The sequence below is a fragment of the Macrobrachium rosenbergii genome, chromosome 12, assembly GCF_040412425.1.
Source record: "Macrobrachium rosenbergii isolate ZJJX-2024 chromosome 12, ASM4041242v1, whole genome shotgun sequence".
In the NCBI taxonomy this organism is placed as follows: domain Eukaryota; kingdom Metazoa; phylum Arthropoda; class Malacostraca; order Decapoda; family Palaemonidae; genus Macrobrachium; species Macrobrachium rosenbergii.
The window spans coordinates 64,080,422-64,099,059 of NC_089752.1; the positions used below are offsets into that span (position 1 = coordinate 64,080,422).

At 41.7% G+C, this 18,638-nt stretch overlaps 1 protein-coding gene across 6 annotated transcripts in view; it reads right to left on the reverse strand.

Annotated features, from left to right (window-relative positions):
- LOC136843695 (kinesin-like protein KIF3B) overlaps nt 1-18,638 on the reverse strand; it is a 93,129-nt gene that overhangs the window by 19,855 nt on the left and 54,636 nt on the right. For all 6 annotated transcript variants that reach the window (XR_010854649.1, XM_067112268.1, XM_067112265.1 and 3 more), the window contains exon 13: nt 9,252-9,357. Coding sequence is in view for 5 of the 6 variants with exons in the window: in XM_067112268.1 (XP_066968369.1) it covers nt 9,252-9,357 (106 nt within the window). In the remaining variant the exon portion in view is untranslated. The remainder of the gene's footprint in view (nt 1-9,251; nt 9,358-18,638) is intronic.

Consider the following 18,638-nt stretch of genomic DNA (forward strand, 5'->3'; position numbering starts at 1 on the left):
TGGCAGAAACAAAAACTGCAACCAGTTTCCTGTGGATATAAAAGGTTAAAGCTATTATGTTGTCCATGTTCACAGTCCCTTGATATCATCCACTTACTTACTGTATTTTGTCTCTCCCAAACGCTGTCACCCACTGCCTTAATAGCAGACAAAATCTTTACAAAGATGGAATATGAAAAAGGTGATGATGCCTTATACTTGTAAATTTGACAATATGAGTAAAAACATAGCCAAGAAAACTTTTGTGAGTACATAAGCAAATGCTTAAGAAATTATAATCTATGTACTGTACTCTTCCCCTGTATATGGCGACAACAGCCATAAAATATAAAACCCATGATTATGTTTGTCACTGCCCAATCTAGAGCAAACCTCTGCAGAGTGAAGGTACCTTGGTCCAAGTTTTGAATGGTACACAACATACCTAAAGTTTAGACTTGCAATATTGACCCTCCCTTAAATATTACTGTCACTTTTGAAGGTAGGTTGGGACTTGCCATCTTGAATCTCAGGGATTACTGTCACTTTTGAATGTAGGTTGGAACTTCCCATCTTGAATCTCATATATTACTGTCATTTTTTAAGGAAGGCTGGAACTTGCTCTCCTGAATCTCATATGTCCGTCAGTTTTTAAGGTGTGAATATGCGACCTAAGACAAGCATAAAGTACATTTTACCCCCCAGCTGGTTGATGGCTTGAACATAAACAATGAAAAGGCACAATGTGCAAATACGATATTTTTTATGGTAAAATAAAGTTTTATATATACTTACCAAGCAATTACATAGCTATTGGTTCCTAACCTATGGCAGCCTAAAAATTCAAAATTCGCGAAGCAGCGCTTCTGTCGTTTGTGTGTAGGTGACAAGGTCCCGCCCACTATCCGGGACTCAAAGGAACAACTCGGCAGAGAGCTCAATTCGTTTCATGCTCTAATGTCCATGCACAGGGAGGAGGGCAGGCTTTGATCATGTAATTACTTGGTAAGTATATATAAAACTTTTTATCATAAAAATGTCATTTTTATTTAAGTAATTTGCCAAGTAATTACATAGCTGGTTCCACATTGTTAGGAGGTGGGAAAGAGCCTGGACATATTCTACTCCAAAGCACTGAGTAAGTAATGAATTTGAAATAGAAAGGATGCTAACATTACATAAATGTTTGTTGTTGCCTTAACTGTTGAGAGAGCTGCTGCAGGTAGGTAATGTACTGCCTCTGGTTGGAGCTTCTCTTAACCTGTAGTGGGCATGGCAGTGTAGCCAAGGGTAGCCCCTACTTTAGTGGGAACTTTGCAGCAGAGGAAGTACACCGTATGCTGACAAAGTTTAAAGATGCCTTTGCCCTGGGCTTTGACCAGAATACAAAATAACAACACTATCACCTACATCACAGAATTAAAACCATAACCCAAGCCATTAAAAAATGAAACTGGTGGGTATCCAGGTACAAAGTACCCCCAGGCTCCCCATAGACTCAAAACCTCAAGTTAAGGCGAGTGGATAGCAAAGGAACAGAGAGTTCCCTATGCTTCCTCCCCCAACACCATGCCAGCTGCAGAGATGGGTCCTTAAGTGTTACAATTTTCAAACAAGGTCTCCATGTCCTTGAGGTAGCATGAGGCGAACATGGATTTGCATCTCCAGAACGTCGACTGCAAGATTGTAGAGAAAGACAAGTTATGTCTAAATGCCAGGAAAGTTGCAACTGCCCTAATTTTGTGATCCTTAACCTTAACTAAAGGAAAGGACTCTTCCTGGATCTGGGAGTGGGCTTCTGATATCAACTCTCTAATAAAAAAGGAAATGGTATTTTTGGAGAGGGGATGAACCAGGATTCTTACAGAGCACCAGATGTTGCTCGAAGGTTCTCTAATCTTTTCCGTCCCGTGAAGGTAGTACCTGAGACACCTCAATGAGTAGAGAAGTCTCTCTTCTTCCTCAGGCCCTAAGATGTCCATGAGATTCTTGATAATGAAGGAGCTTGTAAGGGTCCTCGTTTTTAGCAAGGAAACCAAGAGAAAGAGAGCAGAATGCGTCCCCTTGCGCAAACCTACTCTCTTGTCTATCACCTGTAACTCACTAATACATTTGGTAGTAACAAGAGCCACTAAAAAGAGAGCCTTCTTGGTGAGATTCCTGAGTGAGACAGAACAGAGAGGTTTGAACTGAGGACCTGAAAGCCTTTTTAGTACGGTGTCTAAACTCCAAGAGACACTGGAAGAACTTTCTTGCTTAGCTGTATCAAAGGATTTGATTATGTCACCGATGTCTTGACTAGAAGACAGATCTATTTCTCTGTGTGAGCATCGACCTATACCCTTTGATGTCACAGGTCGATAATTTCCTGACAGACTCCAGGAGTATTAAAAAATCAGCTTTTTGACTTATAGATGTCTCAGAAGAAGAGACGTTATTGCGGCTGCACCACCTTCTGAAGACTGCCCATTTGGATTGGTAGAACTTTGTAGAAGACGTTCGTCTGCGCCTCACAATCGCCTCTGCAGCCTGTCACAAAAAGCCTTTTGCTCTGACAAGGCATCTGACAGTCTGAAGCTTGTCAGGGCCAGAGCTGACAACCCTTGGTGGAATCAGAGGAAGTGGGGGTTGTCTGAGAAGCGACCGTTTTTGTGGGAGGAATCCTGGGTAATCCACCAGGAGCCAAATCAGATCTGGGAACCATTCCTTGTTTGGCCAAAAAGGAGTGACTAGGGTCATGGAGGTGCTCTGATGCAGAGAAAACTTGTTGATTACCTCCCAGATCATCCCGAAGGGAGGAAAGGCGTACACATCTAAGCCTACCCAGTTCAGAAGCACAGCGTCCATCGCCCATACTCAAGGATCCAGAACCAGACAGCAAATGAGTGGAAGACGGTGATTTCTAGACGGTGCGAAGAGATATACAGTGGGCTTGCCCCATAGTCTCCACAGATCATCACAGACTAATAGATCTAAGGTCCATTCAGTCGGAAGGACTTGCTTGAAGCAGCTTAGTTTGTCCGCAATAACGTTCATTCTCCCTTGAATGAACCATGTAACAAGAATGACTTGATTCTCCTCTGCCCACAAAAGGAGATCCCTCACCGTCTCATACAGAGGGAAGGAATGAGTGCCCCCATCTGCGAATGTAAGAAAGTGCAGTGGTGTTGTCCGCATGCACTACTATCTTCTTGCTGCAGACTAGATCCAAGAAGGACTGAAAGCCCAGGTGAACTGCTCTCAGTTCCTTCACACTGATGTGAGACTTCCATCGCAACGTCATCCATGTTCCGGAGACTTCCTGGCTGTCCAGGAGAGCGCCCTAGCCTAGGTCAGAGGCATCTGAATAATACTGAAGGTCGGGGCTCACTGGAAGAAGAGACTTCCCTTCCTGAAGTCTTTCTTTGCAAGACCACCACTCTTTGATTTCCAATGTAATCAGGAAGATGGAAGTCTGGTTGGGTCTTTCTGCACCAGTTGCTTTCTGGAAAAACTGAAGGGGTCTCATGTGCAGTCTGCCTAATCTCACAAACTGCTCTACTGATGCGAAGATCCCTACGAGACTTATCCACTGTACTGCCGAGCAGGAAGGAAGTGCAAGGAACTGACTGACAGTCTGAAGGCAGTTGTCGACTCTTTTGGGCGACAGAAAAGCCTGAAAAGTCTGAGAATTCAGTATCATCCCTAAATAGGGAATCTCCTGAGCCAGTGTCATAAGGAATTTATTCTCGTTTATGAGAATGCCTAACTCCTGCGTCAGGCGAAGAATTCTTCTCAAGTCCTCCATGCACTTCTCATCTGATGAAGAGCAGAGAAGCTAATCTCCAGGTATAAGCTGATGCTGATTCCCAGAAGGTGAAGCCAATTCCCTAGAGGAGCAAGGATTTGTGTGAAAGTTTGCGGGCCATCGAAAAACCAAAGCATAGGGCCCAGCACTGTAGTACTCTGCCCTGAAAAACGAAGTGTAGAAATTTCCGTGAGTCCAGATTAACAGGAACGTGAAAATATGCATCCTGCCTATCCAGGGTGACCATCCAGTCCCCTGCTTCACTGAAGACATGACTGAGCGAACAGTCTTCATATGAAACTTCGTCTTCAGGACAAACGCATTCAGGTCACTGACGTACAGGACAGGCCTCCAGCCCCCAAAGGCCTTCAGAACCACGAAAAAGCAATTGTAAAAACCTTCTCAGTGGGAATCTAGCACCTTTTCCACTGCTCCCTTGATAATCAGGAATTCGACTTCCTGAGGGAGAGCCAAAAACTTCGCGGAACCTTTTGAATACACAGTCAAGGTGATTGGAGATGTTACTGAGGGAGGAGAAAAAAGTAGAAGTCTGGCTCCTACTTGGGCGCAGAGGACTAACTCCTCATTTCTTGGGGTTAGTCTTGAAGGAAGACTGCTTAATGGACTCCGTAGGAGGTCGCAAGTTTGATCTTGGTCTAGCCTGGGTTTTTGTCCTCCCCCCCACGAAAGGGCTGAGGTTGTAAGGGGTAGAATGATCTCAGCGTGGAAGGCACAGACTCACTCGGATGCCTAGTGGACTGTGCTAGCAGGTCAGTGGTAGACTTCTGCAAGTCTGAAAGGTCTCCTTCACTGTGATTTGTGGAAAGAGGTGAGACTTATCCAAAGGAGCGAAAAGCAGAGCTGACTTCTGTGTCGGTGCAACTCCTTTTAAGTGAAAGAACACCAGAGCTCCCTCTATTTTTGCACAACCATTGAAAAGAGAGAGGAGAGTTCTGAAGAGCCATCTCTAACTGCCCTATCGGCGCACGAAAGAACTCCCAGCCAATCAGAAGCAAAATCTTCAGCAAGATCTGGACGTCCTCAAACTTTCTCGCTAGAGCCCCAATGGCCCAACCAAGAAAACTAAAAATCTCAAAAACCTTAAAAATGTTCTTGATAAGGTGACCAAGTTCGGGGGAGGAAAACATTATCTTGGCACTAGAACAGGCTGTTTCATGAGCCAAATCCACCAGATTGGAGAAGCCCCCCTGGGAGGAAGGAAGTAGAAACTCCCAAGGAAGGAGCTTCCCCGGTAGCGTAGAATGAGTACCTCAACTTCAATAACATGCTTGGCGGAAAAGCGAATGTTGCTTTGCCCTGCTCTCTCTTAGAGGCCAGCCAGTCATGAACCTCTCGGAGAGCCTTCTTCGAGGAGAAGGAAAGAATTAGCTTGGGTAATCTGATACCCTCTGATGACTTCTTTCTCATGAGGAGGGTAGAAGCTGGAGAAGTAGGAGAAGTAGGAGCAGCAGGAATGAAGAAATCTGGAAAGTTATCCATGAGGAATCGCATACAAGACGAGTATGCTGAAGTGGGGGACCGTAACCCTGAACAACCTCTTCCTCCTCTGAAGAGATAGGAGACAAAGACTTGTCCTTGGTTTTGGGAATTGAAGAGGTTTTCTTCAAAAAACCCATAAGCACCATCAATTGACACTGGAGTGGGGCTAACAAATCTTGAACCGATGATGATGGGGCTGATGAGAGGAAGGCGCTTGGCGCCCAGAAGCAGTGGCTGGGTGCTTGGCTGTTGGCGCCAGGCGCTCACAAGCAGAAGTCTGGTGCAAGTCGGCAGGCGCCGGGCGTTCGGAAGAAATCGGGCGCTTCAGGCGCTTATAGAGCACAGGACGCTTATAGAGCACAGGACTGTCTCCCAACGAATGACGAGGGTGAGCCGGAGAAGCAAGCTGGTCCTGAAAGTTGCAGGAAGGTTGTGGGCTAACCTCCCTGTACCTCTTGACTGCCGGAGGAGAGGTATTGCCACGACCTGCATATCTCTTGAGCAGGTGCGAAGAAGCAGAGAAGCGACACATGCACTTCTTGTCCAGGCCGTAAGCTTCCGAAACTGAGGAAAGCTGATGCAATGGAATGCCTTTCCAATGGCGCTTAGTCAAAGCCTGGGAACGAACGACAGGGTCGACATAGGGCGTGACTGCCCGTGGACAAACCCCACCAGCCTCCCTTGGACCTCCGGTATGTCTTCTCTCCAGTGCTGGGGAGCAGGACAGGGACCTTTGTCTAGGAGCAATGGTGGGACGGACAGCCAACTCCTCAACATTCACAACACTGTCACTTCTCACTGCACTTTCATTATTCACATTTTTCTCCATCAGAGATCTAATAGCAGATCCCATTTCCGTAATGGTATTGGATAATAAACCAAACTCTGATTGAACCTTGATTCGAGGCTGGCAATGGCGGAGAGCGGAATCATGGGAACCTGAAACAGGAGTAGATGATAAAGTAGAAGGACTTAGAAGGGGAGAAACACGAGGAATTGGAGGAGTAACAGCTCTATCATCCCCTACACTAGCAAAAGGAGTAGAATCTGTATTGGCCCTATTCTCAGCCCTACGGGCTGCTTTCCTCTTTCTACCTCTTTCAAGTTTTCTATATGAGATTTTAAGGTTTTCCATTTTTTATCCTCCAAATCCTGACACTCTATGCAAGTATTATCCTTACTACATTCTTGCCCCCAACATTTAGTGCATTTAGTATGAGAATTGCAAGAAAACTTGGTTAACCTAGTTTAACAACCCTCAGAACAGAAGCGAATACTGGATGAACTGGAATCCAACATCGTTTACTAAAGCAATTCCTAAAGTTAAACAGAAAAACAATCCACCAATGATTGAAAGCCACAAAACAACAAATTCCAAATACTTCACCAAGATCAGACAAATAACTATCTGGAAAGTGATGGAGCAGCTGTGGAAAACTCCCAATGTTCATCGGAAGCCAGCAGGAAACGAATTGAGCTCTCTGTTGAGTTGTTCCTTTGAGTCCCGGATAGTGGGAGGGACCTTGTTACCTACACACAAACGATAGAAGCGCCACCCCGCAAATTTTGAATTTTTCAGCTGCTGTAGGTTAGGAACCAATAGCTATGTAATTACTTAGTACATTACTTATGTAAAAACTAAAATTCCATGAATTTTAGCACTGTACTGGACACACTCACAAAAATAGTACATAATAAATAATTCAATATTATAAAGGCTACTGAATTTAAGCTTAAAATCAACACACACAAAAGACATAACAAAGTATCATATCGAAGTAAACACAATGAAAATTTGGAATTCTGCTACCAGGTAGAAAACATTCCTGATGCTACCAGAAAAGGCACTGAACTAGTCACTGTTACTATTAGGCTTCTGTTAACCACAAACCACATTTTATCTATGTGTTACATCATCAATCTTAGGATCACTTAATGACAAGACATATCTTGTTTCATTCATCATCGGATCCCACAATGATATCACACAGCATTCACTCCCTGTATCAAAAGTTTTAGAATTGTCCAGAATTGTTTTAAATAGTTCTGACAAATCTACCACTGAGCATATAACCACAATACTGTATAAGCCTAATTTTTTCAGCAGAAACCCATCCTTCATATTAGACCATGAACAAGAACTAAATAACAAGATGAACTCCAGGTAAAATCATATCACCTGCTTTAACCCCTTCGCCACCGGCCTGTTGCACTGCCGATAACGCTTGCATACCGCATGAGACCCCGTCGACCGCGGTATATCAGTCATCATTTGCTCCCACTAAACTTTCTGTTATTCATATTTTTTGTTTATGGAGTGGCTTGTTATAAAAAACAGTTTTATCCCCGAAGTATGTTTTGCACTTCTCTACCATGCCAGCTGTATACAGAGTTGTCAGTACATTGACCTCCTTTTTGTCCATATACTTGACGAGAGTGTTGCCCCTCCTTGCAAAAGTTGACTGGTGTCTGGAGAGTTTTTCATTCACAAGTTTCTTAGGGGGTCCCCTGCCAGCTCGTACAACTCCAGTAAGTGTTGTGTCCCTGGTGAGTAAGTAATTACCAAGGCGATAACTGGTATACCAATTATCCGTAACTACATGACGTCCCTTGTCAAGCAAATTCTTCATTAGATGAACTACGATGATCTCCGATATAGATAGGTTAGCAGCAACTGGGTCAGGTAGAGAAAAACTCGTGTCCTTGCCATAATACACTTCGAAATTCCACGAATAGCCATTCCAATTTGGATCTGAAGGACATAGTATAAAAACCTTTATTCCAAATCTGGATCTTTTTGTTCGGATAAATTGCTTGAATCCCAGCCTCCCTTTCCAAAGCATTAGTGCCTCATCTACAGCAATATCCTTCCCTGGTGTGAGCAGATTCTGGCTACATTGGCGCAGTAAGTCAAAAAATGGTTCAATCCGAGTCTTAGGCTGTTTCTTATCCACTTGGTCTAATGGAGCAAACCTCAGGAATTTCAGCAAGCAAAGAAATCTTGCTCGAGACATCACTTCTTTACAAAAGATCCTTGGACCCCCTACCATGGCATCTCGTGACCAATACATATACATACGGGGCATTTTATTCACCCCCATTATCATCAGCAAGCTCTGAAAAACATACATCTCATCACGAGTGACAGCCCTCCACAAAAGTCCATTTACCTTCCGCTTTCCTGTTGACCGAAAATACTCCTCTGCACGAGCATTCATCCATTCACACAGTCTGTCAATAACATCATTACAAAAAAAGAAACAAAATGCATCTCGTGGGCAGGTGAAGTCTGGTGTGCAAACAGAGATCCCATTGTCACCCTCCATGAAATCAGGGGGTGGGTCTGCGCGCACGTCACAAAATGGATCTGTTATGAACCGCCAACCTTCATCGACAATGGGTTCAATGTCTTCTAAATACTCGGTGTCGCTGTCATCCTCTAAACAACTATCACCACTATCACTATAATCATCTGACAGATCTGGCAGGTATTCAGACCCAGAATCTGAAATACTATCATCCGACATCATGATACTGAAAAAAAAAAAAAAACCTGTAAAATAACTGCAATCAAAAGGGAAAAAAGTTTAGCATTCGAATCCAAATGATTTACTCACAAGATCGTGACAATGTTTCATACATAAAAGCTTGAGGCACACTGGCATGTGCTGCTGGACGATACCCCTTATAATATCCCATATGAATATGACGTCACGACGACCATCGGACATTCATTGGCTAGAATGAATAGTGGGTGGAGCTTCTGCACCTCTCTAGTACACAATACTATGCCTGAAACCCATCCAAGCTGAAGAAAACAGCTTTGTTTTTCGAGGAGGGATGAAAGACGTATAGGTGTACGTCGCGGTCTTTTATTACTGTACCGTAAAAGACGTACATGTGTACGTCCCGGTGGCGAAGGGGTTAAGAAGGATCTAATTAAAAATCTAACAGCAAAATCAAAAGACAACATTTTTAACCTCACCTTCCAAACATCCTCATCTTCATCAAAGTAGGCTCGAGAAAGGATTTTGCGCTTTTCCTCCGGAGAAATGAAGTTCTCTATTATAAGGGCTTTCAATTTCAATTCTCTGAAATATAGAGGGGGGTCATTAGCTAACAACATAAAAGAGAATTAAGGCATGTTCCTTTCAGGAAAATTTCAAACAATGTCAAACAAATTCAAACAGCAGCAGGCCGCCGCACTTCTCTACACCTAAATCTTAGACCAAGGAAAATTTCCTTGATAAACAGCACACTTCTAAAGAGATGACATCATCAACATTGCTCAGCTAAAACTGTTGGCACTGCTCAGCTACAGATGAAAGAAATGGAAAGATTAAGAGACAAAGTAAAAATGACCTGTATCCACTTTAGATCCATCAGACACAAAGATTTTTAGTGCTGAGTTCTGTCTGCTATTCTGTAAGGAAAGAGTCCTTGGTATGATCCCGTTACCAGAATTTGCAGGCAGCATTAGAAGACTGCCAAGACTATCAAACAGATCAAATTCTGTAAAGAACTTCAGATTATCCTCTCAGGAAGTAGTACCACCTTATGTTACATAAAATAGTAATGCCTCCTTGAATCATCCATCACTTTCACAATGGAGGAATCCGTCCTCAATATCCATTTCTTTAAGGTGTTCACTATTGCATTAACTCCGACATTATATTGTACCTTTAAAAATCAATTAAAAAACAAAATGAAAGGAGCAATGAAATGCAACCCTTTGAGATTCCAACAATGTTATCTATTCCCAACTGCTGAAATTCCAATGACATCACATGACATACATGGAAAATTTTCATCTCTATTCAAAATTTGTGTTGACTTTTCTTTTGCTGTTTTCCATTTTTTAATTTATCAAAATAAAGTAAACGTATTACTTTAAAGTGACACCACTACTAGCTTTTTTGGATAAAAAATAAATTTACAGAGAACAACAATAGGAAAACACTGCCTTGTCCATAAATAAAATCTCAGAATTTCTTCTTCCCAGAAAAATGGGACTAGACCTTACCACCATAAAGTACCTGAATCCTTGAATATTGAACAATGGAAATGGACCATGGAGTCAAAATTTTTCTGAACATTAATGATGGTGATCTGCCTGAGGCCATTCATATGAAGAGACCACTCGATGATGCTAGCCAATGCAGTTGGGACCATGAAACATCAGCAGTCTGAATATGATATAATTTTACTTCCTTGGATGTTGCGAGTTCAACTCCTGCGCTGCATAAAAATCTGATAATTTGAAGATGGACTACTGTAAGTCAGACTCCAAAGGCAAGTATAGGGAGTGAGTCTCTCGATCACTAAAATTTATGTACTTAATCAATTATCTTCCAAGCCACAGTTTCAAGAAAGGAGGAAAGAATCCACTATAACTTCAACAGAACCAGAAGCTGCACTATTACTTCTTGAGAAAAAAATCATCAAATGCAAGGTCAACTTTAACAATATTACTGTTGTGTTAATCTGTATATACCAAGCTAAAAGTAAATATTAACAAAGCTTTTATTTAAATATAGCAAAGATTAATCTTACATAAACTTCATCAAGGGATTTTAGATATAAAATACAGTACACTTAGTATTTCCTAAGTAATCTAAATTATCATTAAGCTTCAAATGCTTCTTCTTGATAGCATAGCTGCTGTTCATCCCCAAAGGAGTTACTCTCATGGTCCCTAGAGGGCTCCAAAAGAGAGACCAACTAATTTCAAAGAATTCTCTTTAATTAGTTTCGGCCAGTACTAGTGAACGTTGACACTAATAGCGTGCATGACTCAAGACAAGAGGACTCTTTCTCTTGTCTACAGCGACTGCCTAGGTTCAACTTCCATTCTTAACCTCTGGATGTGGCAACACTGCATTGCACATCAGCTATTTACCCATTACTCTCTTGGTCTATATGACTGTAAAACATGTCTTTCTGTTCGCCTGACTACAAGGTCCTAGATTAGGTTTGGTTTGAGTGTTTACGGTGTATCCTTAGTTAGCCAACAAACAATGGTTAATTGTATTGAATTAATAATTCTAAAGCAGTGTTGTTCTTGAAGATCAATGGTATGATCTTTTGTATTAATAACTATCTTGGGCTATTTAGTATATATGCTAGGCTACTTCAATTTTGTTTTGACTAGTAGTAGCCTAACAGTTCCTATACATTACTGCCGATAACAGTGTCACATACAGCCATAACCAGCTTTTGACTGTAAACAAATTGGTTAATTTTAGAACTTAATTATTGAACTGAATAGTTTTTGTGATAATGTTCCCCAATTATCATTAAGATCAGGGAACTTGTATCAGATTATACAATGTTTTCTTTCACGAATGTACTTTCAGCTGGTGCTGTATTGCTCCGCTGATAGTAGAGTCACTAGGAAAATGGTTGTGATGTCTGTTCGCCTGAGTGATTATTAAACTTTCACATTTTCATATAATGGGCATTGAAATTGTACTTAATTTATATAATGCACCGTTTTCCTTCACGTACCTACTTTTATCAGGTATTGGTCCGCCGATAGCGGCATCACTAGGAAAATGTTTGTGATGTCTATTTGCCTACGTGATTATTAAACTTTTACATTTTCATATAAGGGGCATTAAAATTGTACTCAATTTATATCTTCTCCTTTTGACCTTATTAGTCCCACTGTATAGCAGGGTCGGCCGCTTGAGTCAACTTTCTCCATCTATTTCTATTCCTAGCATCTTCCCCCAGTCCCACCTCACCCATATCCCTCCTCACCACATCCATCCATCTGATCCATACCTAATTTATATGTACCTAGCTAATCGAAAATTTTCCTTTGGCAAAATATTTTCACTGAAGTACTTTCTTATGTAGCCTATAGCTTTACCTGTGACTTGCGAGTAGCCTACGCCTGGTAAATAAATTAGACTTACAGTATACACTTAGCTTGAGTAGCATAATATTCAAGAATTTACTTTTAAGGCAAAATTTTAAGTAATACAGTAATTATATAATTCCATACATGACTACTATCTTAGAGGAACAAGCCCATTAGTATCAGGGCTAACAGTATACAGCACTATGGCTACATACTTGTGCCGAAGTTAACCTATTTTATGTTAGTTGTGCTTCAATACGAATCATTAGCACGTCTAACATTTTGTGAGAATAAATTTAAGACAAAATATATGGTAGTAATTATGAACATGGTAATATTTTCTACTGTCTTATGGATAGCCATTATCATAACATTACTGTATACTGCAGCTACAGACTTGTGACCAAGTTAGCCTGTAGTATTCTGAGTGTACTATATACACAGTGATTATAGATGGTTAGAACCAAGTAGTTTCTAATAAAAACTTGTTCTTTATATCACTACAGGGCCGCTAGCATGCAAGACCCACAGATTAAGTGTGCTGCAGAGAATTGCTTAATTCGCTTTTTGCCAGTGGGTAAAGCCCACACCACCTGCCATGAACATAGCCCTTGTAGGAATAAAGGAGAATATGGTTGGTCACCAGACACCTGTGAAATTTGTAACATACTCCTGGCAACAAGTTTCAAGAATGAAATAGCTCGCTTTAAGCTGTCTCATTGGTTCCTAGGTTTCAGTAAGGGTATGGAAGGAGACTATATCTTTCCAGCAAACCTCTGGCAGAGTATATTTCCCTCCATTTCCATGCACAATCTATGTTTGAGCCAAAACCCAAAAGCATTGGTTCCTAGTACCTCCCAGGTCAACTCCGCTGATGGAGTATGTTACTTAAGGGAGATGTCACTTTAATCAGACATGAAGTGGATGTTGCCACTGAAACTGCCCTGCTGAACCCGTAAGGACCAGGGACACAGCCTTTAGCTGTACATGAGAGAGATACCTCAATAGGAAATCTGTCTCCCAAGCAGCTACCAGATACTGAAGGGGATCCTAATAGGATCCACCTAACCCCGTCTGAAGTGTCTGTACATTCTGAGGGTATAGTGATTCATCCAGGAGTATTGTTCTTTGGTTGCTGGACAGTTGCAGTACAGCTGCCAGGGCACAATCAGATTGCGCAAGCTCCCCTAATAGGGAAATACCGTTTGCTGCATTTGCTGACTTCACCGAGGAAATTATGAGGTGAAATTATGAGGAGTATCAAGGATGTCCTTGCTACTGAACTTCAATATATTGGAGACATTATCTATGATGACAAAGACGAAATCAGGTCAGTCCTCGACACCAATTTAGATACAAGGTGTAAGAATTTCTCAGCCTTTAACTGAAAGAATAAAGTGGCTGCACAGTCTGCCCAAGCAAAGTTTGGTGTCAGAGCTCTGACTGGTAGCAATAATACGGCCAGTTCGGGCTACAAAACTTCAAATCACAAGATAGTAGGGGCTCCAATAACAGGCCCTAATGATACTGATAACCCTTGATGTGATGCCTCAATGTATATCTTTTCTCCTGATGGTAAATGCCTTATTAATGAAAGGAAAACTACCATTGAAGTTGAACACGTAGAATTTCGAGACAGAGCAGCATTTCCTAATACAGAATGGCACCTGGTTCCTCCTTCAGTATGCACTGAGAAACCGCCAAAGGAGACAGTTATCCTACCTATGAATATAGCATTGAAAGCCATAGAAGAAACCCTTTACCAGGTTGGAATGGAAAATGGAGTTCTACATCTATTTTGGATAAGACCCAATATGCTCACCGGGTATCCCCAGCCTTCTGTCCCTTCACCTTTAAAATCACTAATCATGTGAAGGCAGGTTTTGAGAATTTTGTGGTAACTGGGAAATGTGAGACAATGGCAGAATTAAAGCCATTTGCTCTGCCATCTTGGTGTCTGATAATTCTACTAAAGAATGGGCAATACTTGTCCTTCCTCAGCAGTTTGGGAATCCTATGAGAAAAATCTCAGAGGGGATAGCTTTGGCTGAATTTCATGTCCGGCTCCACCTCCTCAGTATCATAACCTCTACTGCTTTGCTGGAAGTTACCATTAGAAGGCTTCAACAATCTCCCAAAACAATTTTTGCTGTTGTGGCCACATCACTTATGCAGACCCTATGGGGAGCACTCTATAATTTTCTAGTGTCACATAAAGGCTCAGATGAAAACATTGGTGGGCTCCAATATGTCAATTCCCAATGTAACCTCCTTATTACATTCTACCCCTTTTTGTAAAGACCTTTTTGAGGAGTCTGTTGTGGCTCAACTCAATAAACAAGCCTGACAACAAAATTGTACAATAAACGCTCTCCTTGGAAATGGGAAATCTGGGAAGCAAAGGACTCAAGTTTCCTTTTCCTAAACCAAAGAGGGTTCACTAAGACTCAGAGTCATATACGCCTCCAGTCACCCCTAAAGGATTCTCTCAAAAAGCATCCCTTTCTAAGTGCTCAAAGACTCTCTTACCGGGGAAAAGGAAAAGCAACCCCTGGAATGCCTATCAAAGGCAAAGCAAGAGGTGGAGCCCAATAGGAATTGTATGGTCAGGGGTCATCTTCTACAGCATCACATGCAATGGAAGTCCTCCCTTTGGGGGCACAGTATTATCTTCAACAGGCTAGGGTGGAAATGGTCTCATCCTTCCTCCCCTCCTTTAAAGAGGTTTTCCAAAAACCAGACCCCTCTTTGGAAGATTATGTGCAGAAGGTCCTTTTAAAGGGAGCCATAGAGAAACATACATATACTGTACTACAGTATTTGCCACCAAGCACATCACTTCAGTTTCCCCAAGAAGGATTCTTCCAAACAGAGGGTAACCCTCGACCTATCAAAACTGAACGAACACACTGTTTGCCACAAGTTTCACATGACTACTGTTGCCCAAGTACTGTAAGTTCAATCATTCCCCATGGGACCTGGACTGTTTCTACAGGTCTGAAAAAGTTAAGTATACCTTAGTTTAACCAGACCACTGAGCTGATAAACAGTTCTCCTAGGGCTGGCCCAAAGGATTAGATTTATTTTACGAGGCTAAGAACCAACTGGTTGCCTAGCAACGGGACCTACGGCTTATTGTGGAATCCGAACATCATTATAGCAAGAAATTAATTTCTATCACCAGAAATAAATTCCTCTAATTCTTCATTGGCCAGTCGGAGATTCGAACGCTGGGCCAGCAGAGTGCTAACTGAGAACGGTACCCACCCATCCAATGAGGAACTCATATAGATCTGAAAGAAGCATACTGGCACTTACCTGTTGCCATTCCCTTCCGCCCCTTCCTATGGTTCCGGATAGGGAAGGAAACATATAGATTCAAAGCCATGCCCATTGGGCTAAACATTGGCCAAAGAGTTTTTACAAAATTAGCAGCAGTTGTCCGAGAACTCAAAAAAGAAGGAATTCAACTGGTAGCCTGCCTAGACAATTGGCTAACCTGGGGGCCCACCAGAAAAGAGTGCTTACAGAACCTGAGAGTGGTAGTTGACAGACTCCAGTCAAAAGGTTTTGGAAACAAATCCTGCCTTAAACCCAGCAGATGTTTTCAGTGCCTGGGGCTTTGTTGGGATACACTTCATGGCCAGCTGTCTCTTCCCACCAATACTCAAAACAGAGTAAGGAAGGAAATGAAAAGGTTCCTTCCACAGCTTAGCGATACCAGACATCAGATGGAACGTATGATGGGCTGTTACAGTTCGCTTCTGTGGTAGACCCAACCCTCAGGTTGCAGCTAAAAAATGTAAATGAATTCTGGTTATCGCATACAAGAAAAAAGGATCACAATCAGCTTCATTAAAGGAGCAAAAAAGTTGGGGAGATACTCCAGCCGTGGACTTGGAAGGGGTCTCTGGCAAAACAGGTCACCCTGACCCCTCCATCTGTACAAGTGATAATACACACGGATGCTTCCTTGACAGGTTGGGGAGGCCATTGGGAGGATTATCAGATAGCAGGGAAGTGGTCACCTGCTCTGAGGAAGTGTCATATCAACTTTCTGGAGCTGATGGCTGTCTTTCTGTCTCTCAGAAAACTGAAACCTCCAAAAGGGACACACATTTTGTTGGTCCTAGACAACAGGGCTGTAATGTCCTGCATCAGTAGGTCGGGCTCACGTTCACCTCCTCTCAATACAGTAATACTATCCATCCTTCGGATGGCACAAGCAAAGAAGTGGCATTTGTCTGCAATTAACCTCACAGGGTCTCTCAACGCAATACCAGACTCTCTATCACGGAAAACAACAGCCTCGACAGAGTGGATGTTAGACAATCACTCTTTTCAATTAACTGCCAACATGCCTTCACATGCAGAAGTGGACCTGCTTGCCACATGTGTGAACCACTAACTTCCGGTATATGTGTCTCTGGCCTGGACAATCAAGCAATAGCAAGAGATACATTCCTACAAGACTGGAACAAATGGAGGATGATATGTAATGATAGCTAGGAGAGTATTAATTAGGAATAGCATATATATAAGAGAGAGAAAAAGAAATGAGAGAGAACCAGTGATAGAGAGAGAGAGAGAGAGAGAGAGAGAGAGAGAGAGAGAGAGAGAGAGAGAGAGAGAGAGAGAGAGAGAGAGAGAGAATAAAATAATAAGGAAATGAGAAAGAGAGAGAGAGAGGGAGTAACAACACTTCCTGTGCCGTGATTACATAGCAAAACATTGGCGCGAGTTTAATCTAAGCGCAATCATTAAGGAGTGTTTAAACGTCTCACCTGTGAGCTTACCTTTTAACTATCGCCGGAACTTAAAGACTTCCAGTGACGTCATTAGTCCCTCCTACGAAGGAGGGGATGAATTCATCTAATTACACCCAAAGGGACGTCGTTAGATAAGTTCCATCCACTTAGGACGTCTAACAAGGCGGGGCAAGAAGCAATGGTCCGCCTATTGTGGGATGGGCATTTCCTTTGAAGAACCTTCAAAAGGCAAGGAAGGAAGGAAGAGAAGCAGAACAGAGCAGATAGAAGAGAGAGAAGCAGAGGAGTGAAGTCGAGAGCCTCACCAGTTTTGGGTTGAGAAGAAAGCAAGGCTCATATTTCGATTCGTATTCATACTACTTCTTGTATATATATTTAACTTGTATATGTACAGTGTTATTTTTACTAGAGTGATAACGAAGTAAGAAAGCTGCACTGTGTCTTCCTAAGCCTCCTGAGACTCAAACGTTACTATAACAAACAAAGCCAGAAACGATAAAGCAACTATAAAAGAAATAATAAACTTCTTTACATATGAACGGCTCCAACAACAATAAAGAAAAGAACATCATAACATTTGAAGGTGGTAAAAACATTAACAAAAGGTGCTAGCAACATTACATTGGTGATAGCGGTATTGGATCTGAGGAAGATGTAAAAAAGTGCAGTGTACACATACAAGAATTCCATAACGAATCGACAAGTTGAACAAATACACACTCAAGAATTTAAAAACAGATGACGAAAACATTCCCGCTGCAAACGTCAACAGCCGAAGCAGAATGAAGGAAATAACAGGCGATGAAATGAATCATAACAACAATATAAGCATTACCGCTAGAAAACCCACAACTGAGAAATATTATGCCCCGAAGATAAAACGACGAGTGAACCACGAAAATACAACGCAAGCATACCAGTGAAACAACAACAATGCCTGTGTGTTGATGACTATTGAAACACACCCAAACAGATTCTACTGTACAGTATACACAATCTGTTAAAACGGATGAGTGCATTTCACATGCACGACAAAACATTCCCGTTAGAGCTATCGACACACACACACACACAAAACAGATTTCTATATACAATCTGTTAAAACAGATGAGTGCATTTCACATGTACGACAAACAGTCCCGTTAAAAATCAACATTACTGGTGAAATCTAAGAAGACGAAGAATCCCTGATGGTCGGCGAAGCAAGACAAGGACAGTTTTAGTCAAGATTTAAAAACCAGAAGTCGTATCCTGAGCGTCTACAGCAAACTACAGTGTTGGTCGCGGAAAATAAAAGTAAAACAGTTCCAGAGCAACAGTGGTAACAAGCAACAGTTAAACAGAATGACAACAGAAATAAGTAAGTTGTTATTGGAAAGTTATTTCATTCTCTCTCTCTTTCTCTCTATGAGTGTATGAAAAAAAATTTTTTTTTTTGTAGTTCTCTCTCCTAGAAGGTATAAAACTTTTATAATTCTCTCAAAGATTTTTATCCTGTTATATTTTTTGATGTTTGATAGATAGGAATCTTTAATAACATAACATTCTTTTGATAAAATACTTTTTTAGTACTGTTGTGTATTTGTGTATAAATTTTTTAATGATTTTTAGCATACTGGTAATATGCAAGATTCGTTTAAAAAACTATTGAATGCCATTAGAAATCGCTCTTATAATTTAAGACCAACAACTGTTAGACATAGTCGAGTTCCAGTGTCAAGTTCACAAGTATCATTAA